We start from the raw sequence: 26,205 nt of genomic DNA, 5'->3' as shown, positions 1-26,205 counted from the left end.
ACTGCAATCAAACCGTGAAGTGTGCGGAACTAATAGTGACCAATTGGATGGCTTAGAACTGGGTTGTGTTGGATTAGAACTGGATTTTGGCTTAGAATTGAATTAAATAGGCTTCCCTTGGATCCGAGAGAACTGTTGGCTGTAGGACCTCTCCGTCTACTACTAAGCTGTCTGTGCCGTTCCTTGATTGGCCTTGTCTGTGCCAAAGAACGCTCACCGATTCGCCTTGCCCAAGTGACGTCTACAGAAAGGGTATTCAGGAATGCTCTCAGTATCCGTCACCTGCTGTTGCCATTTCATTACATTAAATTGTAGAGAAGGAACTCCATCAATTCCCGTCGTATTTTCGGCGCCATTGTCTGTGATGAACGAGGAATATAATGGCAATACAGTTCTGGAATCCACCGCGACGGATGCGATGCTCCCCTTAAGTCACTCTCACATGCATTTGTTTACTCACTGTTGCCGCCCACCTTCACACATACCGATTCAGTACAAGCAGTTATCTTATTGGAATGAAATACCTTCTTTCCTTTTACAAGGTGCTTTAAATGCATTTGCAACTGCAATTTAACTGCAATTTATTTAACGTCCCTAGCAGAAGACGGGTGTTTAAGCAAGATGTACTCTGCCACCAAGTTGCTGGCGGCCTCGGTTGGCGGGTTCGAATCCGCGGTCTCAGGATCAGAAGGCGAAGTTTATGTATTTCCCATAGTCGATCAACAACGTGTTAGATAAGTTACACTTAAGAAGAATTATATATGTATATCTTGCCCCTAAATTGTTTTTTATTAAACAAAGTTATCAAGTTATGCTTCAAAATACTTTCAAATGACTTTTCGGTAGAACATAGACGATACGAAGGCAGAAAAAATAGGCGATTTCAAGGTGCCAGTGGCGAGAAAATCAGAAAGTGATATTTATACGGTCGGAATGACTGATTTATTTACGCACGGTAAACATGACTTTCGTGCACGAGACTGCGCTTCTTCGGGTTACAAAAATATAAACATAGTTTGGTAGAAATCCAGCGAACCGGCAGGGAACTCCCTTCGTGTTTTCAGTAGAAGAGTTTTTTTTCTTTCCTAGCTTTTGAAGAGAGGATTCGAAAGTTGCGAGATTTGTAACTCTGTCATTTACCAGGGTGAATGATTTTTATTTATCATTCGCCAATTTTCATCATTGATAATGTCGATTTGGAGCGTACGATATATCATACGTTCCTCCTTCCTCATGGCGAGGTATCAGTCTTTGAAGATCCGCTAGTACACAGCGCACACGAAAAATGTCGTCCGTAGATGGTAGGAGTGCCTCGGGTATTCGAGTACTCAGTACTGTTAAGTCTGTATATTACGCCAGTCCTATGTGGTTTCTTCTGTCCTCGTCTGCTAGCATCCCTCAAACTGCACACTTCATATATGTTGGTGCCCGGTATTGCAGTTTCCACGTGCATTCGGACCAAGCTATGCGTGCAGCTTGTATATCGCCAGCTGTCCAGCGCTGCTTTCTATCCGTTTCGCGCGGAGGAATTTTTTAAAGAAAATTCCTCGTTTGCGCCGCGAAGTGACTGTGGCTATGAGAAGCGTACAGACATGGACAGATGGAGAGAGGACAGCAGGAAGAAGTGAGAGGCAGAATGGTTGGTATGCGTCCTTGGGAAAACATCAGACAGCAGAGAAGGTGCTGCGATTGGAACCTGTTTCACCTCACAGTCTCGGCATTGAAAGCGGCCACCCTAATTACTTTGCCACGGCAGCTGGTCCTCATAGTGGAACATCGTTGCGAGCACCTCATTACTTCAGCCCAACACGCAGTAATATATTGTCACGGATGAAAACACACGAGCGAGACGGCGAATAATCGGCGAACGCTTTATTCTAGCTGCTTAGCTGGCTAACACGAGAGCGGCAGCTCTTAGACAGAACTAATTAAAAGAATTGTAGCGGGCCGTGGACAACGACGAAAATGGCCGCGCGCCTGGAGCATCTGCCTCAGTTCCACCGGCGCGGCCATGGAGATAGGCCACCGTCAGCGCCTCTCCGTGGCATACCATCATCGCCGGTAGGGGCTCATGTAGAGGAAGACCATCGTCCTCTACAGAATAATGGTCCGACTGGGAGCTCACAAACTTTTATGCACGGCGGCGAACATTGTAGAAAGCGCGCGTCGGTGGAGAGGAGGAAATACAGAACCCAGGCAACTCAATGTACTAAAAGTTGAATACAATAGGGGTTGGCCTTGAACCACCTAGGGGTGGAAGACCTTGAACAGACTCTTGAAACATTGAACAGACAACGAACATTGATAAAACACGTACCGTCCACCCCTATTGCACTCGACTTTTAGTACAATGTGCTGCTCGGGAAGCCTCTCCAAGGCTCGTCGGCCCGTCCTTGATTGATGCGAGCGAAGGAGCAGATGCTTCCAGAAGGATCGCTTGCAATGTAGCGCGACGTGTCACAGGCCCCAGCCCGTCGTTCGACGCCTCGTTGCCTGTTGTTGCGTGTGGTCGCCCCAAAGAAGATACGTGGCAATATTACTTTGGTTGCCGTATATTTGGTTCGTATGAAAGCGTCTCCGAGCGTCTCCTATGAAAGCGTCGTCCCGCTAGGTAGTATGACACCCTGACGGGTCCGGCGGACGGGTATCGACAAGAGTGTAGTCGAAGTCACTTTAAGTATTCGTTGCATCGATTCAAATCAGCTTGCTGCTACAGAGTGCCTGTCTCGGCCATAACGTTCACTGTCTCTATTACGCATTATCGCTATGTAGTATGTATAATGTACCGACACGCCGAAATAACTATACGGACTTCAACATCGCTGATGAATTAGTTACATTTCTGTTCCATTAACTGCAATTGTAACAGTTCCACTTCTGATTAGTTTTGCAACCTCTGGCTCTTAATTGCGTTACAGCGAAAATAGGTGAGGATAGTGAAATAGCGAATTAGAAAATAGTGAAATTTTGAGGCAAATATATCGGAATGCAGAGGTAATCACATACTGAGGGCACAAGATATCGATCCATAGTATATGAATGGTAGTGGTAAATAGTTTAGTTAACTAGTTATCCTTTCTCGCTGTTACTTTTGTTTTGAGTCGTAACTTTGGCCCCATATTATCATTCACCCTAATTTATTTGTCCTTATTCTCGTCCTGGTTTTTTTTTTCATGCCATTGTGCACAGCTTGAACGTAGGTGTCCATTGTCAAGATTCGACGCCGAGACCACTTTCGTGATGGCTCCGTGCGTTCTTCTCGCCTTATCAGTCGTTTTCGTGCCGGCGGCATACAAGAGCAGACCGGCACATAATCAATCAATCAATCAATCATCAAGAGCAGACCTTATCTAGCCAAGAGGCCGTGAAATACAGCGTTTGCAACAGGTTCTGAAAATAGATAAGCACCCTCATTGCATTGAACACTTTGGAAGCCGCCGTTTCTTAGTATTATTTTTTTTTATTGCATTTTAGCGCCGCGAAGCAACAGTGGCTATGAGCGGCGTACAGATGTGGACAGACGGAGAGAGGACAGCAGGAAGGAGTGGGGGATTAGTATGCGTCCTGGGCCGACTTCTGGGGGAACTGTGCCGACATTCGTCTGGAAAGTCTTCGGAAAACCCAGGAAAAACCTAAGACAGCACAGCCGGTGGTAGGATTCGAACCCACCACCTCCCAGTCTACAGCACGACCTTTGTTACCACCAACGAGCCTTAACCCACTCAGCCATGCCGCGAGACAATCCAAAGACACCTGTACGGCGAACAGGCCGCAACAACTGGAGAGGAGGATTGCTCGTGATTGGCGGACGAAGTTCTCACGTGATCAACTTAAACCAGACGTCACTAAACCAGTGGCTAAGTGGGACTGGTGAATACGGGAAATTAACTTTAAGGAGAACAATATGGCTATATTTTATCCTGAAATTCAAAAATCATTTAATTTGTTTTTCATTAAACAAAGGTATCATATGCTGATTCGAAACAATTTGCTGTACGTTGTTTTTTCCTGGTGGACAGGGGGGGACGAAACAATTTGCTGTACGTTGTTTTTTCCTCGTTGTTTAGACCTTTTTTTAAAGAAATGATTGGAAAGATTGGAGTTCCGTAAGATTCGAAGAACTTTCCTTGGTAACGATTTCGAATTCGGAACCATTTGGATTCATCCCATCTCTAATATGAATGCGTAGTCCTAAATAGTTTATAGTTACCTATTTATCCTTTCTCACCATTAGTTTGCTTTTTGAGTCTTAAGTTTGGCCCAATATTATCATTCACTCTAATTTACTTGTTGTTGCTATTGTCGTCGTTGTTTCACGTCGTTGTGCGAACTTTGAATGTTGGTGTCTTTTATAAAACATTCATCGATAGACCACTCTCGAGTGGAATTGCTCTTCATGGCTTCGTGCGTTCTTATCGCCTTATCAGTTGTTTTCGTGCCGGCGGGACCCAAGAGGAGACCTTATCTAGCGAAGAGGCCATGAAACACGCCGTTTGCAACAGGTTCTGAGAATAGATAAGCACCATCATTGCATCAAAGACTTTGGAAGCCGCCGTGTTATTTTTTCTATTATTTCCCGACAACTCTCGAGTGGAATTGCTCTTCATGGCTTCGTGCGTTCTTATCGCCTTATCAGTTGTTTTCGTGCCGGCGGGACCCAAGAGGAGACCTTATCTAGCGAAGAGGCCATCAAACACGCCGTTTCCAACAGGTTCTGAGAATAGATAAGCACCATAATTGCATCAAAGACTTTGGAAGCCGCCGTGTTATTTTTTCTATTATTTCCTGACAACTCTTTAAGACAACAGCTGCCATTACGGGGAACAGACGGCGACAACTAGAGAGGAGGATTTCACAGTTTTACTGGTTTTAACTAGAGAGAGGACAGTAGGACTGGCTAGAATGTCTGTTTAGTTTATTAATATATCTGCATCGTCGAAGACTTTAGAGCAGCGAGGAATGAATTTACGAAACAAAAGGAAACACATCTTGCACGCGCATGACATGCGTGCATACAGATATAAATGGATGCATGTAAACAGACTCTAGTTGCACGATAACATAATCAGAAAACAAAGCGCTATTCGATTTACAGACAACATTCTTTGACAAACTCTTCCATCGTGATGTAGTGCAGTTGAAGGAAGACGTCTGTTCTGAAGTCATATTCTCCAAGTTGTCTCGAATGATGGACTACAGAAGACATATTGTAGGGAGAAGCAAATACCCGGAAGGTTTTAATGCAGTTCCATTATAATACCCACTCTACAAACATATTTATGTCGAATATCATCACTTAATCATCATTTCAGGAACATTTCCGTCGTAAATAATACAGAGACAAGGCAAATATGGCGTCACCATTTCGAACGTTCTCCATTGGAGCATTCTACAAACGAATAACTTTCGTGTGGGTAGCGTTAACTTTACAATTTATAATCTCCTTCGCATTACCGTCTATTTCGGACTCGTGCCTTATGCGAAATTCGTCTCGATATTTTATCGGCCAAATCGAGCACATCGACTCATTCCAATCTTCCCTATAACGCCAAAGGAGCTGCAAAGCTGTTTGCCTTCTATAGTCCAGGAAGGGAAGAACAGAGTTGCATAAGGTCTGGGAAGACAACAGGGATTGTACCAAAGAGATTACATAATGTCTTCAATCCAGAAATTTAAAGAAAAAGGCTTAAAATGGAATCTCGCCCTTACTATGGGGGAAAGTGGCAACAATATCCTCTCCTCTATTAAATTTCACCCACATTATACCACCTTCATTTACTAAGATACTCGCTCCAAAGCAACCATATGTGATGACGTCATCTCTGCTCTCTCAAATAAAGCATAGACTATGAATGTGAGATCACCACTTTCTACACTACTATACTTAAAAGAAATCCAGAGTGAGGTGAGGTCCCCGATGCGTATATTTCTCACTATTATTTATGCTGCGTTGTAGCGTTTCACTGTGTAGTTGCGATTTTTTTTAATGTTCTCACAGGGTTCGTAAATTATTTTTTATCAACTGTATAGCGTATTGTTAGAAGCGGGATTTTCTTGCGTTTATCTTCCCTGATCCTGCAAGTCCTCTGCGACTCATTGTATATTAATCTGTATTGTCACAGTAAATAACGTACGCTGCGTCCGGAAGGTGATTACTTAAAAGCCCCAGGGATCACCGCGGAGCGTGCCCTTGCTCCTCCTTGGATTAATATAAATCGCCACTCTCACCGATGGTCGCTCAGAATTCCCACCTATTTGTGCCGTCTGACATTTTTTTCCTTTTTCGGTGGGCGTGTTACGGTTATTTCGAATGTTCCTTATTAATGTTACTATCCCTAAATATCTGCGTAGTTTTCCCAGCATTGCCCTCTTATCATCTCACGCGATGTGTAGCATCCGCAGTGGGGAACAATCTCACTTGCCATCCCTTCTCGTGTCTGGTGGTGTCTTTCTGAACAATTGCTGTCGGCTTTTGCTCATAGTTTGTTATATAAAGTGTAAGTTTAATGATGTCCTCGCTTGGAAAGGTCGCCTTGGGTGGTCCGCAGGCAGAAAAACAACTGATAAGACGATGAGAACCCACGAAGGCATCGCGTGAAGTACCCTCTCGAACCTTATCTGTTTCTTAGTCACCGTGCAGTGATTGTGAGTAAGTGTTGCTCACATAGGGTATAAGAGTTTGTAATATATAATATTTTTCCCTTCTAGCTTAATTAATGCATATTATGATACACGTTTTTATATTTGTGCAGTTTTGTTATGTATAAGGTATTACAATTGTAACGGTCATTCATTAAAATAAACGTAATATCCACGTGAAGGTTGTGTCTACCAACAAGATGGCTACGAGCGGTTGTTTTTAGAGTGGTTGTTTTTACGGCGGTGGAATTAAAGCTCAAGAATATTACAGACATGGGAGGGGGCATTTAAAAGATTATGGACAGTTTATGAGATCTTTTACAGTTGATGAACATGACCTTATAAACGTCTTTTGTTGCCAGAATATTTAGCGCAATTGTTACAATCTTTTTATATGTGTTTATTTGAAGTTCGTGTGAGCGCCGCGAAGCAACAGTGGCTGTGAGCGGCGTACAGACGTGAACAAATGGAGAGAGGACAGCAGGAAGGAGTTGGGGACAGATGGATTAATGTGCATCCTGGGCCAACTTCAGGGAGAACTGTGGGGGACATTGATCTGTTAAGTCTTCGTAAAACACAGGGAAAACATCAGAGCCGGTGACAAGATTCGAACCCGTGTCACGTCCCAGTCTCGGCGTAGCAAAGTGATCATCCTAACCTCTATGCCACGGGAGCTGGTTTTGGTATTATTCCACTCTTAAAGTAGACATCGGCAGGGAGAAGCAAATACCCGGATAAGGTTTTAACGCAGTTCTATTTTAATACCCACTCTACAAACATATTTATGTCGAATACCATCACTTCATCATCATTTCAGGAACATTTCCGTCGTAAATCATACCGAGACCAGGCAAATCTGGCGTCACCATTTCGAACGTTCTTCATTCGAGCATTCTACAAACGAATAACCTTCGTTAAATTTTATAATTTATTTATTTATTTATTTATATAAAAACATTAAAATTTATAATTTATAATCCCCTTCGCGTTACCATCTATTTCGGACTTGTGCCTTATGCGAACATCGTCTCGAAATTTTATCGGCCACATCGAGCAGATTGACTCACTCGAATCTTCCCTATAACACCAGAGGAGCTGCAAATCTGTTTGCCTTCTATAGTCCAGAAGGGGTAGAACAGAGGTGCATAGAGTCTGGGAAGACATCAGGAATTTTACCAAAGAGATTACATAATGCCTTCAATCCAGGAATTTAAAGAAAAAGGCTTAAACCGGAATCTCGCCCTCACTGTGGGGGAAAGTGGCAACAATATCCTCTCCTCTATAAAATTTCACCCGCATTATACCACCTTCATTTACTAAGATACTTCCCCCAAAGCAACCATACGCGATGACGTCATCTCTGCTCTCTCAATCATAGCACAAACTATGAATGTGAGTTCACCACATTCTGTACTACATTTACTTAAAAGATATCGTATACCGAAGCATGCTATACTATTATACTATACTAGTTTACTACTTAAGCCACCATTCAACATTTACGTGCTGCTTGTACGTAGTGATGTAACTCTATTCCTTCTGTCTTACTCTAAACCCACATTCCCACACCAGGAGGTGACACTTACTCGCACGACAAACAAAGGCGCGGTGAGAGATAACGCCTTATCTGCCTTCCACATAAGCAGGTTTCCCATAAGCGTCCCTCCAGACCCCGCCAGGTTACCGATGGATCTCCAACTCTTCAAGTAAACATCACTGGAAGTCCAGAGTAAGGTGAGATCCCCAATGCGCATATCTTTCACCATTATTTATGCTGCGTTGTAGCGTTTGACTGTGTAGCCCCGATTTTTTTACTGTTCTCACTGTGTTTGTAAATTGTTCTTTATCAAGTGTATAGCGTAATTTTAGAAGCGGAATTTTCTTGCGTTTATCTTCGCTGATCGTGTAACTCCTCTGCTACTCATAGTGTATTAATCTGTAACGTAGTAACGTACGCTTCATCCGGGAGGTGGTTACTTAAAACCCCCAGGGATCACCGAAGCGTGCCCTGGCTTCTCCTCGGATTAATATAAAGCGTCATTCTCACCGATGGCCGCTCAGAATTCCCACCTATTTGTGCCGTCTGCCTTTTTTCCTAGCAATCGACTTTCTCAGACTTTCTCCTTCGGCATACATCATCTGGTCCAGGGTGAGCTTTCCGTCCTTCTGGCGTTGAATCCTTAACGATAAGATGTGGCTTGCCTCCCCAAGGTCCTTCACTTCGAAAACGTGTCCCATGTTTTTCTTGAAACTCTCAGCCTTCTTTTCAGTCTGAGCCAGGATCAGAATGTCGTCTACGTACACTCCAACTATGATACCTTCTGCAAGGTTGAAATACACACAAGGATCCGCCTTAGACCTTGTTAGTCCCTCGCTTTTCAGAAAATCGTCCAGCCGTATGTTCCATTGCCTTCCGGACTGACGAAGCCCGTACAGACTTTTCTTCAAGAGGCAAACGTCCTCCTTGCTCTTTTCGTGGAATGGAATCGGTTGTTCCATGTATATAGTCTCGTTCAGGGTTCCGTTCAAAAGGCTGCCTTTTTCGGCGGGTGTGTTACGGTTAATTCGAATGCCTGTCATTAATGCTAATGTCCCTAAATATCTGCGTAGTTCGCCCATCATTGCCCTCTTATCGTCTCACGCCATCTGTAGCATCCGTAGTGGGGAACAATTAATCTCACTTGCCATCCCTTCTCGTGCCTGGTGGTGTCTTTCTGAACAATTGCTGTCGGCTTTTTTCTCATAGTTCGTTAAATAAAGTGTAAGTTTAATGATGTCCTCGCTAGGAAAGGTCACCTTGTGTGGCCTGCAGGTGCAAAAACAACTGATAAGACAAGAAGAACCCTTCAAGGCATGACGTCAAGTACCCACTCGAACCTTATCTCTCCCTTAGCGACCGTGAAGTGAGTGTTGCTCACATAGGGCACATAGACGTTGTAATATATAATACTTTTCCCTTCTAGCTTAATTTTTATATTTGTGCAGTTTTGAAACCTATAGCTCCCATTGATGGTCCTCTATTCGGCAGAAAAGTTTTCATTGTGTTAAACCTGTAGGGCCCTGCTGTAGGTGAAATTAACCCTCAATGACATTACTGACATGCCATTTAAAAGTCAGACTACGGACAGTTTACGAATAGCTTGTGGGTGCGATCTTCATTACAATGCAGCGACGAGCATGAATTTATAAAGCATGCAGCAAGCCCTGTATGGAATCTGAGACATCGCGCTTTCCACCGCACTAGTGACGTCATGTCCCGTCCGTAACCATGGAAGATCATCATGAGGATGCCTAGTAAGTCACATCGCACATTGCAGGTGGGCCATGGGTCCGGCGTGGGAACATCGACGACGATCGTAACTGAAGTGATCGGCGGAGCCAGGGCACGATGAGCGCAGGGTACAAAGACTGACACGTGATCTACCTGGTGCTTGAAAGAAGTACTGCAGAAAAGGTTTGCAAGACTCGAATACTATTATACACTCCATTGTGTGGTATTGCATTCAGCCAGATAACATAGTTGACGGGGATTATAGCCCGCATTCCCTTGACGTTTTCTTTTTTACCGTAGCAGGTATTCGATCAACCACCCGTCAACACGTACCATCACAGCGAGGGCTCCCAGGAAGGTCACATTCTTGCACACGGTTGTAACGCCCAATAAGGTAAGTCCCGTCAGAGTATCCCACTTACCAGAAACGATCGATTCGCAAACAAACGCATTTGCTGGAATGTGTTCCGTATAATTTCAGGCTAGATAAACATTTTGAACGTAGAACAGATTCCTTAAAGGGACTTTCTAGACTCCACATGTGAAGTAAATAGGCCTCATCAGATGATCGTCATTCATATAGTAGTTTTCTTTATTTTTTATGAACCCAAGCGGAAAATATTTTACTCGTTGCATATGTTACTCGCAAATTGTTTATTTCAAGTTTCTTCGGTTATGTGACTGGTTGTTCGACATTATATTCTGAGTGTGAACAGATGTTCGAATATGTTTATTCGCGTCATCTTCAGCAAACTGTTTCGATCCCTGCCATCTGGGAAGTGAAAGCTTCGGCCACGCTGATTGGTTTTCGCAAACACGTGACCTTAACGGAAGTAGGTGGGACCACGTCGTCGAAGGTGTCTTCAGTGATGGCTGGCTTAGTTGCGGTTTTCTCAGTGCGAATTCTCCGCGCGCAATTAGTTTTAATTTTATTTTGTTGTTATTTTTTACAACTTGATGGAAAGAGAGATAAATAAAATATATAGTGTAACACACTAGTGCGTAAATAACGCAGTATAGGCAGTATAAAGACATGTTTGCTTCTATAGATTAACTGCAGACGGCTTCATCATTTGCAACGCTCGTTTTACCTCAGATAGGCGACCTTTTGAATCGCCATGTTTCCCGTGTGTGAACCACACTCTGAAAAACCCTCCTACTTTACAGAGACGATGACGACCGTTACGACAAATGAATCTAAGCTGGTGCTTCACAAACTCCTTGAACGAGCAGACCTTCTTTCCTACTACGACAAATTCATCGAGATAGGTGAGCCAAAACGGAACTTCATATCTCAATGCATAGGCATGTCAATCAGGGACATGACGTCACGTTCGCTCACATTTCAGCGTCTGCTGTACCACCTGTAGGCGCACATAATCCCCATCAGTGTGTTTTAGTGTTACTTCTATAATGCACGGAGTCACGTGTCTTGGAACCTTAACCTAACTCTTTTGGAATTGTCTCTAGGCGGGGACAATGTTCAGCAGCTTTTTGACTCGACGGCGGAGGATTTCCAGGAAGTGATTGATCGTGTTGATATGGCCAGAAAGCCATTTCACGTCAAGAGACTGAAGAAAGCACTGGGCCAGTGGACAGGACAGTCAGGTAAATGAAGAACCAAACGGGGAGAAAGGACTCCATCTTCGTGTAACCCGTATTAGCGTCCAGTACCGGTGTATAATGGCACTCTGAATGCCGGGAACGCTTTCTTCGTTGGTTCACAAATGCAATACAGTCAAACTCCTTTACAACGAAACTCAGGGGACAGCAAAAAAAATTCGCAGTAAAGGTATTTTCGTTAAAAAGGATGTCTATTATTGGACCTATAGGCTCCAGCGGGACCGCAAAAAAATTTGCTGTAGTGGTATTTTCGTTAAAAAGGTGTTCGCTATAAGGGAGTTTGACTGTATTACGAGCCAAGCAGTTAACGACCTATTTTCTGCAACCTCCGCAATATACCTAATCGATCTAATTGCGTGGAAGAAAATTTCATATTGAAGCAGATGATCACATAGGTCATTTGGAGGTACCGGACTTCCACGTGCATGATTGCATAGAAATGTAGAATTGAGAGATAGAGGTTGCCGACAACGTACCCACAACTGACTCGATTCTCACACGCGCTGTCGCCACATCAATCACTCTGTAGTTTTATCTCTGAGCATCGTTAAATGAAGATAGTGACAGGAGTTTCACGTTATCTTACAATTAATTATGATTTTCTGTGGATGTCGATCGATGGCTTAACAGTCGACATTGCTTTACAGCCGCGGTAGCGTCCAGTGCGGCCGACGAATCAGAAGGGGAACTTCACGAATTACTTCGACGAGCGGATCTTCTCTCCTACCACGACACGTTCATCGAACTAGGTGAGTTAAAAAGTGTGTCTGTGTGTACCGAATACTAGCGGGATCCAGGCAGGTTGTTGCATTTCCAAAGGCGTGTGTATCTGTGGGGCCGGTGGTGGTGAAAGGCGAAATATGAGAGAAAGGGGAGTGTTAAGATAGAGAGAGTTAAGATGTCATCTAACGCTGTCCCGAATGCTAAGTCTTCTTCCTGCGCTGAAGAAGCGCTAAATTTCAGCTCGTTGGTCCGTATGAGCGCGCCACAAAAATTCTACGATTCGCTAATTGGCAGAGGGCGGGGCATGGCGGATGAACGCCTCCAGCCAAAATGGGGCTTCAGGATGTTTTTCATATATTTTTACCATAGCTGTGTGAATGCAATTGGCCATCAAAAGGGCTTTCTATACAGTTAGAATTATTATTACAAATAAATCTCGTTCGACAGATTGATAATTTCGGCATGCTGAGCTAAGACAGAAGATGTTAGAATGATGGGCTAGCTGTGTTGAAATTTTAAAATCGCCAATGGAAGGGAACATGAAAAGAAATGTTTAGTCCTGTCGTTTCGTTCTCCCTTGTATGATGTTTCTTGCCATTCTAAGAAGTAATCGAAGAATACTTATTTTAGAATGGGTTTAAATGTTTTCAGCATCCGCTGGAGAGAAAGAACGAAAAAGACTGAAAAGAGGGTCTTTGTGATTGCAGAGGTTATCGAGCCCTATAGTATAGGTCATCATAAAACTATTTAATGCGAGACAAAGACAAAAATTCGTATTCCAGGTCGGGTAGGGCCTTCTGTGTTAGGGATGTGTCTAATGTGTCCGAGGACACGTTACGGATGTTTAACCTCGGTATTGGATTTGTTCTCAGGCGCAGACAGTGTGCAGCAGCTTTGTGACTCAACCGACGAAGAGTTCCAGACACTCGCCGAGCACGTAGGCATGGCCAGAAAGCCCCTTCACGTGAAAAGATTGAAGAACGCACTCAAACAGTGGTCATGCCATGCAGGTAATTGGAGAAATCCCGGGTTCTGGTAAAACGACTCACTTATCGTGTACATGCTCCTGGCACTCCATGGTAGTATTCGTACGCGATCCATATTGGCCAAGGGGAATTCGGTTGTACGTGCGTTATTCGTTGATTCCCAGGTCATACGCTGAGTATATACATAGTAGCAAGGTGTTATGTGGCATTCGAAATCAGTTGTATGTTGCTTTTAGTTTCCTTTACTTCAATCTCCGCGATGCCTCTAATTATTCCACGAACAAACCACAATCCACAAAAGATGTTACGGACCCTTCGGAGCACTTACGGGTTCAGGTTAGTAAAGGCATGTGCCTGAGCAAGGATTCTCAACTCGGGAGGGGAATTTGGGATTGAAATGGGGGAAGGACGCCACGCAGCATTCACTTCCGGTCGTCACATCCGTAGTGTATCATTCGCAGGACATCTCCATCGCCAGGGACGCACCAAGTGTAGGGCATGGCAGTTTCTAGACGCACGTGTCTCATCAGTGCTAGCGGTAGGGTCGCTCGCGAGGAGCAATACAGACTCAAGAAACTCGGGAGAAGCAATAAGATACCTCGGAACTTATGCGCGTATTGCTTTGGAGTTATTATGAGCAGGGGATAGCGCCTTGATGGACGGTAAAACAGGTTCATACGTGAGCGAAAAGGTGTTGAGACCCGATGGCCGTAGTGAGGTGTCAAAGAAGATTCAGTCCTACGTCTCAAACCTCCAACTACATTAGTAATTGTGTCCTTTTGTGACGGAGTGCTTCTCTGGAGCTTGCAAAAGAAATTCAGTGAAGGTAATAAAGTAAGTAAGACGGTGGCCGCACATGTTTCCTCGTCCATTTCTCACATCAGAGGAGGAAAAAAATCCTCAGCCCCTCCTATGGTTTTATTATGTTGTCAATGAACAGCGCGATGGCCGTAGGTTGCTATAGGTCTGGTTCCCTTAAGGACGTGGACGTCAGCCGCGAGAGATATGCACGATGGCTCACAAACCCTCTTGACTGACGTGCCTCCGTCATTTCAGAGCCAGCTGCGTTTCGAGATTCGCACAAACGATGTAATACGCGTCTCTTACCCTTTGTTGTGAAACTCGGTATACAGGCCCTCATCGTATCGGAGAACCTTCTCTTAAATATGTACCGCGTAACAGGGGGCCAAGTGTTACATCCCCTTCTACACATATTATTCCTCTTCCTGGTGCAGTATAGCTTACGTATTCCTTTATGCTAGCAAGTCGATTTTATCTTATCTTAAATGAAAATTTAAGATCTCACTGCCCGGACGTATGTGTCTGTATCGCCTACACCGATCTTCCTTTGCAGCCGTAATGACGTCCATTCCTTCAAGCGAGTCGGAGCGTGAAATTCACGAACTGCTTCAGCGAGCGGATCTCCTCGCCTACTACGACAAGTTCATCGAGAAAGGTGAGCCAGATTGCGACTTCGTGTCACCAAATATAGCGAGCTCACAGGTACTTCGGTTGTTTTTTTAACGATTAAGATAAATATTTTTCGGCATGCTCGCTGAACGATTTTTCTGAAGTCAGCCTCGGTGGATCAGTGGTATACTGCTGCCAAGTGCCTCGGATTTGAAATGGCGCGAATAATAATAAAATTAAATAGATATATCAAAAGGACAATTTCTCTCACTTGTAGAGCAGCGCCTTGCGTGGTCTATAGTGCATTTAGTAGATCGTCTTCATGAGACTTCGAATGTTGAAAGCTGAAAGTCACTGAAAAGGTTAGTCAGTTGTAGGACTCGAACCCACATCTTCTGGATTACCGGTCCAGGGCTCTACCAATTGAGCTAAGCTAACACGCTTTCTCAGCGACTTCCAAGGGTGCGTCGTCTGAGGGGACAAACCAGTCACTCTCTCTCACTCGTCCTCCTTTCACTCATTCGGTAATCCAGAAGATGTGGGTTCGAGTCCTACAGCTGGCTAACCTTTTCAGTGACTTTCATCTTTCATCGTTAATTTCTTAGGCAATTTGAGGCTTTGTATGTATTTGTATGTATTTGAGTCCTATAAGTGCATGCGTAGGCAGTGCCACCTCCGTTACGTAATGCCCTTAAGCGGGCCTCTAACTAATGACCAATAAATAAATAAATCAAAACGACAATTTCTCTCGCTTGTAGAGCAGCGCTTTGCGTGGTCTACAGCGCATTTAGTAAATCGTCTTCATGAGACTTGGAACGTGTTTAACTTAAGTGTTGAACTTGACCCTAGGCGTAGACAATGTGCAGCAGCTTTTTGACTTGACGAAAGAAGAGTTCCAGGAGTTGATGGATCTTGTTGGCATGGCCGGATTCCCTTTTCACGTGATGAGCTTCAAGAAGGAACTGGAACAGTACACAGGGCATCCAGGTGAGCTACGCACCATTGAACTGAGGCACAGCACTCAGACCTCGTGAACTCCACCTTGGCATTCCTGCGCGGAACATAATGACTCGGAGAACGTCGATACATTTTTCTTCGTTGATTCAGAATTTACACGCTTACCAACTTTTTTTTAAAATCTCCGCAATGCACCTACTGTCCTACTGACTAACAACGCGGACTGAACGAACGAATAACCCTATGGACCGGATGATGGACACACCTATATCCTAATACGCAGTTAACTTTTTTTCTCAATTTACACGCTTGGTAGTACGTTGTGCGCACAATGCAACTAAGAACGTCTATCCAGGTCTCGCGACCCGTTTAGATACGTAGATCAACAATCCACTGCTGTCTTTGTACTTATGTACCACATAATAGCCATCGTATATTTTTTTTTCTGTTTTTGTCATTTACATGGGCCCTGAAGAGATTCGTGTTTTCTGTCTCATAGGATACTGGACGCAGTTGTATTCCGTATTGAATGGTTGATATATTAATACACACACAATGCAGTGTAGGGAGTGTAAGATGTGCGCGCTATGTCGCTCAGTATGAAGATAGGATATGTCGTGATGACGAAGTGTCCCACCTGCCCGCTTGGAGACCGCCTGTGCCCGTGCTACTCATTAGCTCCACTCACAGACAATACTTTACTGCAATACGCCTTATTCATAAGTGCTGCCATCTCGTGGCGGCGGCGGCTTGCGGCGGCGCCATGTTTGAGTATTCGGGCGGTCGCGCTAAACTTGCGATTCAAGCTTTTTAGCATGGCAGGCGAGCAGGAAGAATGCACAGCCGAGCTCACGAAGCTAACGTTATACGAACGTTCCTTTCGGACAACTTCGCTATTGTCTTCTACGACGAGCAGACAGCATCGGATAAGCACGCTCGGCGTAGCTGCGATTTCGTGACTGAATCTCACGTCGAACTGCGGAATTTTGGGGACTCTGTCACTTTTGTACATATGAATACTCAACTACTTGCCCGAACTTTACAGCAGAGTGTTCTGATGCGGTGTGTTACGCAGTTACGTAGCGGGTCCCTATATATGCGCGTTCGTGCAGCATGGCGTGGCGATGGATGATCTTACTACAGGACTCTCTGCTTAGCTGCTAGTCCTGTTCAATAACGGAATAAAAAAGCATTTGAGCACCTGTGACTAGACACATTTTGTGTACCTTCAGTAAGATATCGTATGTACTTTCATACTCGCATGTAGTTGTTTGGTACCAGTAACCCAACAAAAGGTGAACGGATACACACTTTTGTACATGGAAGTCATGTGGAGCTGACTGTTCACACAAAGAAAGAGGAAGAGCACTTTTCTTGGAGACACAGAAAACCGGAGTTTCTGTAATGATTTGACGATTTCCTCGCATCATATGTCATTTTCTTTGTGATGCAAAGGCAACGGCACATCAGAAGGAGCACATTGCTTTTGCTCTGAAATCTGATGTGTCGTACTTGGTTATCTGCTTGGTACATAGCTCCTTTTTAAAAGCAATTATAGCAACAATGTCTCAAACGGACATGTACCACTATGAGATACAGTGCACAAAGCTCATTTTCCCAGTCATCTTCTAAATACTGGTCTTGCAGCACGCTGCCACTGGAAATTCAACACTCCTGCACATAAATGAAGTCCTCTGTAGATCGCGTTTCGTATAGACCTACTTCTGAAAGAAGCCGCCGTCCCGTGACACGCCAAACAACCTCAATCTAAGCATGTTCTGACCGTGAACGTGTCACGTGCCTTTTTAATTATTTTAGAGGCAATAATAGCGAACTGAGGATTTACCTTATCGGTATTCCAGCCAATATTGCCCTTTTGGGTGCACAGTGGCACGAGCAGTAAAGGGGAGTTGCCGGTCAACCTCCCGGGATGCCGCGTTGCTGGCGATAGGCGATGTGGCGAAAACCGAAACCACCGGCAGCTATACTCAAACATGGCGCGTAAACGTAGTCTCCGTCTCCGCACATAGATGGCGCGCACTTATGCATAAGGCGTATTGGAGAATGCGGCTTTGAATGCGACCTTTGATGTCTTTTCGTTAGCTGGTATTTACCAAATCTTACTCTCTTTATCACGCCGAAATATAGCTATCATCCTTAATAGATGGTTATCGACATCTCTGTAATATATATATATATATATAAGTTGAAATAAACGAATGCGGTTGACCACGAAAAATAAAGGTATTCAATAAAGATCAGAAGTGGAGACGGTGCTTCTACAGGATAAGGAATAAAAGGGGGACTTTATTAAAAACTAAGAGGGAGTATTCGACGTTTCGACAGCAGCGCTGTCTTCAACAGGAATGGGATACTATGGTGACGCAAGACAATTGCAAAGAATGAGAGGGGAATATGTACAAGGAGAGAGGGCAGCACACGTGCTTTGTCAAACAAAGGTAAAGGGGTACAATGAATCATAGGCAGTCAAGTTCTTCGCCGGAGGGCAATGATTTCCTGGGGTGACCAGTACATAACAGTCCTTGAACATATCCTTGTGAACAGTCCTTGTACATATTCCCCTTTCATTCTTTGCAATTGTCTTGCGTCACCATAGTATCCCATTCCTGTTGAAGACAGCGCTGCTGTCGAAACGTCGAATACTCCCTCTTAGTTTTTAATAAAGTCCCCCTTTTATTCCTTATCCTGTAGAAGCACCGTCTCCACTTCTGATCTTTATTGAATACCTATATATATATATATATATATAGACAGTGTACCCCAGCTAAATGCGAACATATCTTTTATATATGTATATTAAAGTAAAACGTAAAGAAAGAAACATTAGAGCATGCAACTTCACAACCGTCTGATATACCAACCTCTTTCGCCTGCGATGGCGCCTTTCCCGTTCTCCTATGTGTCTGCTTCATTCTCGTCGTAACAAAACCAATGCTTCGCGACGGCCGCTGTGACGACCACAAAAATGGTACCCGGAGACATTGACGTGGCTTAGTTCAGTTCGGAACGCTGTTTTGTACGCAAGCACAGTAGTATAGTTTATTAAAAGCGCAATAGTCAACCCCAAAATAAGTGACACATTAAGGACCAACTACAAATCCACGTTAAGTATGTATTGATTACCTTAGAATCGTGTCGTTCTATTTCTGGATATATCATCAGTGCACACTGAGATCCCAGTGTTTGTGTTATACGGGGAGCACGCCGAGGGCGACATTTTTCCCTCGTGGCGTGCGGGAGTATCTAGGCGACGGAGTCTGTCGCGAGAGGCGTTTTAGCGTGCAAGAAACGCTCCATGGGCGTCAGCCTTCAGACAACGTGATGATACAATAAAAGCGAGTGCCGCGATCCGGACGAAATGCCACACTTGATCAGTCTCTTTTACTTCGATGAATATGTGTTTAGGTTACTAATTTCTTTATGAAAATTACAGGAACTGATCCGGCAGCTCAATTTCATCTCCACATGGAAAGGTCGCAACAGTGGAAAGACGTCAGGAAGGAAATGCACGAAGCTATTGCGGCCAAAGACGAGGCTGGTGTTCGAAAGTGCCTGGATGCCGCGCCTGTATTGAAACTGTGGTTGGACCCTGTGAAAGATAAGTCAGCTCTTTACAAAGCAGTCGAAGAGAAAGCTTTGCGTATTCATGGTCTCTTAATCTCGCGCGAATGCGCCCTCAAAGACGACGAAGACTCATCGTGTTACGAAGGTCTCACACATGTTGAACGAGCTGAAATTCGTCGGCAACAATATTACACCACCAAATACGAGGACTCCTACATCGACTCTCTGAAAAGCAAATCCCGGAGCGCCAGCGGATGTGATGACTTCGGTGTACGATTGGAGAAGACGTTTAAGCAGCTCTCCAGTGATGAAGTAAACAAGAGTATCCTGAAAGTTGTTGCAACAGCACCACACCTAGATATAGTGTTCGACTCTGTGGCTGAAAACGTTCAGAGGATTACTGGATCCGGCGGGTGTTCCACACGTGGTCTGACCTATAGTAAAGAACAAAGGGTTTACGTGTGTGGCAGCACAGAGAAGCGAGAAGTTTGGGGAACTCTCATTCATGAGTTGTCCCACATGGCACTGTCCTTAGTTTACACAAATGAGGGAAAGCCATATAACAGCGGCGATAAGGAGAAGGAACGTCAGTACCAAGAAATTCTGAACGACGTTAAAGGAAGGAAAAATAATGTGCATTTCCTTATCCAGAAAGCCTTCGACAATAATGAGGAAGAAGAGCTAATTGTACGGATTCCTCACATACTGACCGAATGTGACGAAGGAAATAGGATTCTGGAGCTTCAAGCGCCGAAACTACTAAAGTTTTTCAAGGACACTGTCATGCCAGACATGCAGAGATACATTCTGAATGGAATCCCGTCCATAGATTCAACGGAAATCGAAAAAGAGAACGCAAGACTTGGAAAAGCTTCCCATGTTGGCCAATTCAAAGTCAATTTCGAGAAGCCGCTGGACCTGAGTGACCTGCAAAATATGCCTCTTCTCGTCCTTGCGGGTCCAGAACTGAGTCTCCTCGAAATAATGGTTCACAACACTGTGCAATGCACAGGGCAGCCATACTTGTTTTTCGAAGCAAACCAAATGGACTCTACGCTGCAGCATGTGTTATTGAACTACAAATGTCGATTGGTGCTTGTAACGGTTTATCCAAACAAAAACGTCCCAGATATTATTGCACTTCTGAGTGAAGTATCCCGTGTGACTGGAACAAACGTCATCTTGGTTGTGAAAAACAGTGACAAAGAGTACTTGTCGAATTTGTACAAATTCTTTGCCGGGAAACATGAAGTTCGCAGTATCGTTGAAGCAGACATCCAAAATGTCACGCGCGACAGCAAAGAAGAATTGTTTAAAAATTCTTCGTTAAGCCTTCAGGGCGAATATGTTTCAAAATTTCCGAATGTAATGCATACTGATGCTTTCTTACGCTGCTTAGACACTTCCGTTTTCCTAAACCTGTGCCAATATAAGACAATTGACCTGGGACTTCGTCTTCCTGAACTTGAACGTTCTGTCAAGAACTGTTATGTGGAGCGAGTGTTTACAAGGACTGTGCAAATTGACCTGAATGCGTGCAGACTGGACGATGACAAGAATGAGGCTTTCGCACTTTTGGGGTCTCCCGATTATTGTGCTGCAAAACTTGTACCTTGTGGCTACGAGGCGAAACATCAGGAAAATTTAACGCAGTTTGAAAAATTCGTGGTCCTTCAAGAGTCACGTGACTACGACGCTCTCCTAAACAACGATAAATACAGAGAGAAGGTAGTGCACCTGCTAAGGCTAAACGAATCCCGTAACCGACTCTTGTGGACCAAATCAAATGGACGTCTCAGTCACCTTCCAATGACGGGAAGTGACTGTTACACCGAGGACGCTTTGCTGAAAGTGCCCGAGAAGGTCGTTGTCGTCTCTGGAGCACCTGGTATGGGAAAGAGTGTGTTGGCATCTCGGTTGTGTACACAGTTAAAAACTCAAGACGTGAAGCGGTGGGTGCTCTACGTCGACCTTCCTCAGAGAATGGCATCGGTTGAAACTGCATCGCCTAGTCTGAAATATCTGGCGGATCTGTGCCAAGTACAAAAATATGGCCTGGAGTTCGCTCTGTTCCAGGAAAGCTTGGACAATGGAAACCCTTTCAAGGTCGTTGTCATGTTGGATGGCTTCGATGAAGTCAATGAGGAATGTCGAGAGTGTGTGGTGGAACTTGTACAGTTTCTAGCTAAGAGAAAAATTTACAAGGTGTACCTTTTTACTCGCACTGTGTTTAAACGCCATGCACAAGATATCTTGCACACGGTGTCATACGATCTCGTTCCTTTTTCTGATGAAAACCAGAATGATTTCCGTACAAGATATAGGGTCCAAGGAGAAACTTCAGCGACCAGGAATTACGCATTTGCGGAAAAATTCCAGCAACTGTACGCGACATTGAAAGAGAAAAACAAGACAATCCTGGAAACCCCTCTCCTACTTCGTATGATGGCTCAGGTGGAGAGCGGGGAAATTACGAAGTTGAACGATTACTCTTCGCTGCTTAATATTGCTGACATCTCCGCCGGCCGAAGTATATACACTGTACACATCTACAAGATGTTTGTCGAGTACAAGCACCTTGTGCACCGCAAAGAGATGGTGAAGGAAGACATCGTCCTATGTGCCACACGAGGGGAGCACGATGCAGCGCAGTCTTCATTCTACGCAAACTATAGTCTCCTCGCTATGATGTGTATATTTCCTGAGGATGCCTTGGAAATCCTATTGAATGAAGACGAATTAGTGCAGTTAGATCCAAAAGGAAGTTTCATCAAACGCGTTGCAGACAATTCTCACAAAGAAGGCTTTGTGAATGGAATTAACGACGGAGGAACTCCCGAGTTCGTTCATAAGACTTTCGCCGAATTCTTCGCAGCTCACTATCTCCTCGAGAAGGCAAAGATCAGACAAAAACTGAGCTTTAGGAACAAAGTCCTGGAATTGTATGGTAAAGTAGACTACGAGGGTGTAATGCTGTTGTTCGATGGACTGGCGTCGGCGTCCTATCCACTTCACTCTGCTGTGATGAACAACGACGCTTCATATTTTGAGCAACCCGGTGTCAAAAGAGTGGATATGTTCGAAGTCGATGAGCTTGAAAGAACTGCATTGCACGTAGGAGCCCTGCATTCTGATGAAGCAACATTGAAGAGGCTTCCAATGGACGATGAACTAATCAAGGATGATTTGTTTCAAATGTCACCATTCGAGTACGTAGGACTCTTTTTCCCATGGGACGCAGAGTGGAACAATTATTTGTCGACTGTGGCTATAAAGAAATATCTGCGGACTGAGACTTCACCTGTGCAAGAGAGACTCGACGTATTATGCGCTCGATGCAGTAAGGAAGCAGTGAGACGTTCTACCCAAAATCTGCGCAGGTGTGAAACCTTCGAGCAAAAAAGACTTTTCCTCGAGCGAGCAATATTCACGGCTGTGATACACGACCTACCAGGCATTTTAGACGTGTATCTGAGCTATGTGTCCCCGAAAGAGAGTACCGTAATCCTAGACAGAGACATCACGAACCAATTAGAAACACGCAGGGAACGAAGCTTGAGATGTTCTGCAGAGCCTTCGGTAACTGGAAACCTTGATGCCTTTGCAGACAGTGACTATAGAACTGCCCCTTTTTACGCAAAGTCCGAGGCTGTTTGTAAAATGCTCCTTCCTTACTGCGATATGGGAATTCTTGACAAGGATGGAAACACAATGTTGCACATTAGTGCGAAAGAAGGAAATCGGGAGACAACACAGTTTCACCTCGCACATTTATCCGTTAACAAGAGAAATGGACACTTTCAAACTCCTTTGCACTTGGCTGAAGATGCAGAGATTGCGAAGCTACTTCTGCCTCTTTATCCCTCAGTGAATGTTCTCGATTCTTATCAACGAACTCCGATGGATATATGTGTAAAGAGAGATTATTTGGAGACCATGAAGTTGTTACTCCTTCGCACTCGAACATATGACGCACATCACATGAGACTGAACACAATACTTCATGTGGCTTCTGGCTCTCGTTCTCTTAAAGCTGTGACGTTCCTTCTACCTCACACAAATGCGCACATGCTTAACTACAAAGGAGAAACGTGCTTAGACGTTGCTTGGGCAATTTGGAAATATCGTTTTAGATTGAAGTCCAACGTTTTGAGGTGTCTCATCCCACACTCGCTCGTGAACTCACCTGAAACGTTCGGCTCATCACCGTTGTACGTCTGGGCGAAAGATGGTGGAAGGGTATTGATGCAAACTCTATGGCCTTATTTGCGACACAGTGACCCTAGGCATGCACAGAGGATCAGCAGAGGATATGTGAATGTGGAACTGAATTGGGATTTCCAAGAAGAAATTTATTCTCTGAAACTTCTCTTCCTCCACTTAGATGACATCGCTGGTGATCCTTATAGCCGTAAACTCCTACATGATATGGCCAAGAGAAAGCTTTTTTGGATACAAAAAGTAAATTATATTAATTACGTGAAGCTGTTACTGCCGCATTTAAATCTCACTGAGCAGGATTATGTAAAATATAGCGCACGAAATAATGACATTGTTACCTTATATCGGAGATGGTCGGACATGAGTAACATCGATGATCCCCATATTCACGATGTCAACGTGGAAATGGTCGGCGACGACGGCAGTATGAAATTGCTCATAGAAGCAGAGGAAGGTAATGTGGAAGCTGTGGAACTTCACCTCTCCCATTCATCCGTGTGCTTTACAGATGAGAGAGAGAACACTGCATTGCACTTGAGCGCGTGGAAGGGACACACAAATGTGGTGAAATTTCTCATTCCTCTCTATACGTCAGTGGAAGTGATCAATGTGGATCGAATGACGCCCATGCATATGTGCGCCTCATGGGGACACCTGGACGTTGTAAAGTTATTATTACTCCGCTCTAGAATGAGTTCCCGTGACAAGCTTGGAAAGACACCTCTTCACTTGGCCTGTTACAGTGGTGCCGTTGATATCGTGAACTTCCTTCTTCCCCACTCCTTCCCTAATATGCACAACAAAGTGGGTTACACGTGCTGCGCCCTTTCCGCTAAAAGAAGGGGAATGAATGTTCTGAGATGTCTCATCCCTCACTCTCTTATGAACTGTCCTAATCGGAGAGGCCAATCACCAATGCGAATGTGTGCAAAAGATTATATGAGAGAAGAGCTGGTGACATTATTGCCATATTCTTGTGATTATGACGCAACGAGTTTATTGACTATTCTCCCGCTGTCATTTCGTAAGGACGATACGAGTATGGAAGCTATGCCTTGTCTGAAACTGATGGTACTCCACTCAGATGTCAAGGCAGTAGATAAGTGTTTCTGTGCAACACTCAGACGCATTCGAAAGTATTATGTAGAGAGTGATTCATTCTGGCGTCCACAAGAGACTGAGATATCACTAATCCTGAATTATATTCCTCTCTTGCTTCCGCATACAAATGTTTCTGCTAAGGACGATGAAGACAAGAAACTATTACAAGAAGCCCTTCGAAGTAGCCAAGATCCCGAATTTTTGAGCTTCCTTCAGAAATGGACTCGCTTGAGGGACTTTCATTCATGATGCTGACGATTGTTGGCAACGGTTGTGGTTAAGCACCAAGTGCCACTGAGCTGTCAATGGACACGAGCTCTGAAGATGATATAGCAGTTTTAATAGAGGTATCAACAGCAGTATACTGAGTCCTTGCCTTCATCCGAGAAAGCACAAATATTCATCCAGTGTCAAAATGAAAGAGAAAAGATCACTTTTCTGATTTTTTGTGATTGTGATTATGACTTACGCATTTTGCTTCATATTCCTTATGTTACAAAGTACTATTCCGTAGTAGGTTCATAAGGTGATTTGAAAATGTGTAAAAAATGTGTCTATTCCTAATGTGCTAGTAATATGGTTAGCTATGATATGCCACAGTATTAGAATACGGCTGCGTGCGATTATGTTCGGTGTCAAATGTATATACCCAAATGTCAAATGTAAATGAACAAAAGTGTTTTTCGCACATTGGAGAAGGTTTAATTCAAATTATTTTGGAACTCTCGCTCACTTCGCTGCAGAGTTGAATAAAGTAAATATTGTCGAGCGAAACACATGTGTGATACAGTCATACTTTTATTACGACCTAATAAATGTAAGGGTTCCAAATTGCTTTTCCAGTTATCGTTACAGATTACGGAACATATTACTTTGAAGTAATCAAGGTTCGTGTAAAGGAACCTCGACTGACTCAAATATGCCTGTTACAAATTAGATTTGTGTACGTGCGATTAAATGATTATATGCAGTTGTCCTTGGAAGTAATGTGTCCACTTAGATGTCATCAAGAGATGCAGATGAGGAGAAAATTCAGTGAACCGGTAAGCAAAGATGAAGGGAAGTGTCCCAGGATGAGAGCCGCCCATATATTTCGAACAGAGACTGCTATTCCTCTTCATCATGAGCGAGAATCAGAATTAGCGGCTCGCACACAGCGCAGGACATGTCCTAGGGCCTCATAGCAGCCACAAGGACACGTGTTTCGAGGGGACGCAAGTTATAGTTATGGCCAGCTTGTGAAAGCTTGGGATGCGTGTTTTAGTTGTTATTACAGTTACTTTTGCGGATTCTAACTACCCGAGCAGCGCACAATATTGGTCCAATATTGGCACTGTCTCGGTTCTAGTGAGCCTAATGAGGGCCAATCAAGCCAATGAAGAGCAATAAGTGGTGTTATCTTGGCTTATCCTACTCTCACCACTGTGCTACCCATGGCAGTGTTTCAGTACCTTCCCAGGTAAATATAAGAGAAAAGACAAAAGAGAAAAAAAGAATGTATTGTACTGTGATGCCTTCCCGTTGTCGTGCTTCCATTCAAACCAATTAAAACTAGACCAGAGTGACAGTTACTATAGCTACAGGGCATTCGTATTCTTCATTGGCTCACCACGGGCTTGCAACATTGGACCAATATTGGCAGTTTTGATTGGCGTATTACCAGACCTTTGTTGCACGGCCTATATACTG

At 44.1% G+C, this 26,205-nt stretch overlaps 1 protein-coding gene across 2 annotated transcripts; it reads left to right on the top strand.

Moving 5' to 3' along the window:
• Positions 1 to 8,266: 8,266 nt before the first annotated feature.
• LOC135371612 (uncharacterized) lies at positions 8,267 to 25,492 on the top strand. 2 transcript variants are annotated; one of them, XM_064605601.1, is made up of 10 exons: positions 8,267 to 8,373; positions 9,957 to 10,093; positions 10,214 to 10,304; positions 11,078 to 11,179; positions 11,381 to 11,518; positions 12,181 to 12,282; positions 13,129 to 13,266; positions 14,597 to 14,698; positions 15,502 to 15,639; positions 19,064 to 25,492. In XM_064605601.1, the coding sequence occupies exons 4-10, from the start codon at positions 11,083 to 11,085 to the stop codon at positions 24,763 to 24,765; spliced, it is 6,417 nt and encodes a 2,138-aa protein (XP_064461671.1). In that variant the 5' UTR covers positions 8,267 to 8,373; positions 9,957 to 10,093; positions 10,214 to 10,304; positions 11,078 to 11,082; the 3' UTR covers positions 24,766 to 25,492. The 2 variants fall into 2 exon arrangements, with proteins under 2 accessions (XP_064461671.1, XP_064461670.1); XM_064605600.1 differs by having other exon boundaries at positions 10,211 to 10,304.
• Positions 25,493 to 26,205: the final 713 nt, after the last annotated feature.

The sequence above is a fragment of the Ornithodoros turicata genome, unplaced genomic scaffold (assembly GCF_037126465.1).
Source record: "Ornithodoros turicata isolate Travis unplaced genomic scaffold, ASM3712646v1 Chromosome117, whole genome shotgun sequence".
NCBI classification, from domain to species: domain Eukaryota; kingdom Metazoa; phylum Arthropoda; class Arachnida; order Ixodida; family Argasidae; genus Ornithodoros; species Ornithodoros turicata.
This window is presented reverse-complemented; position numbering and strand designations above follow the sequence as displayed.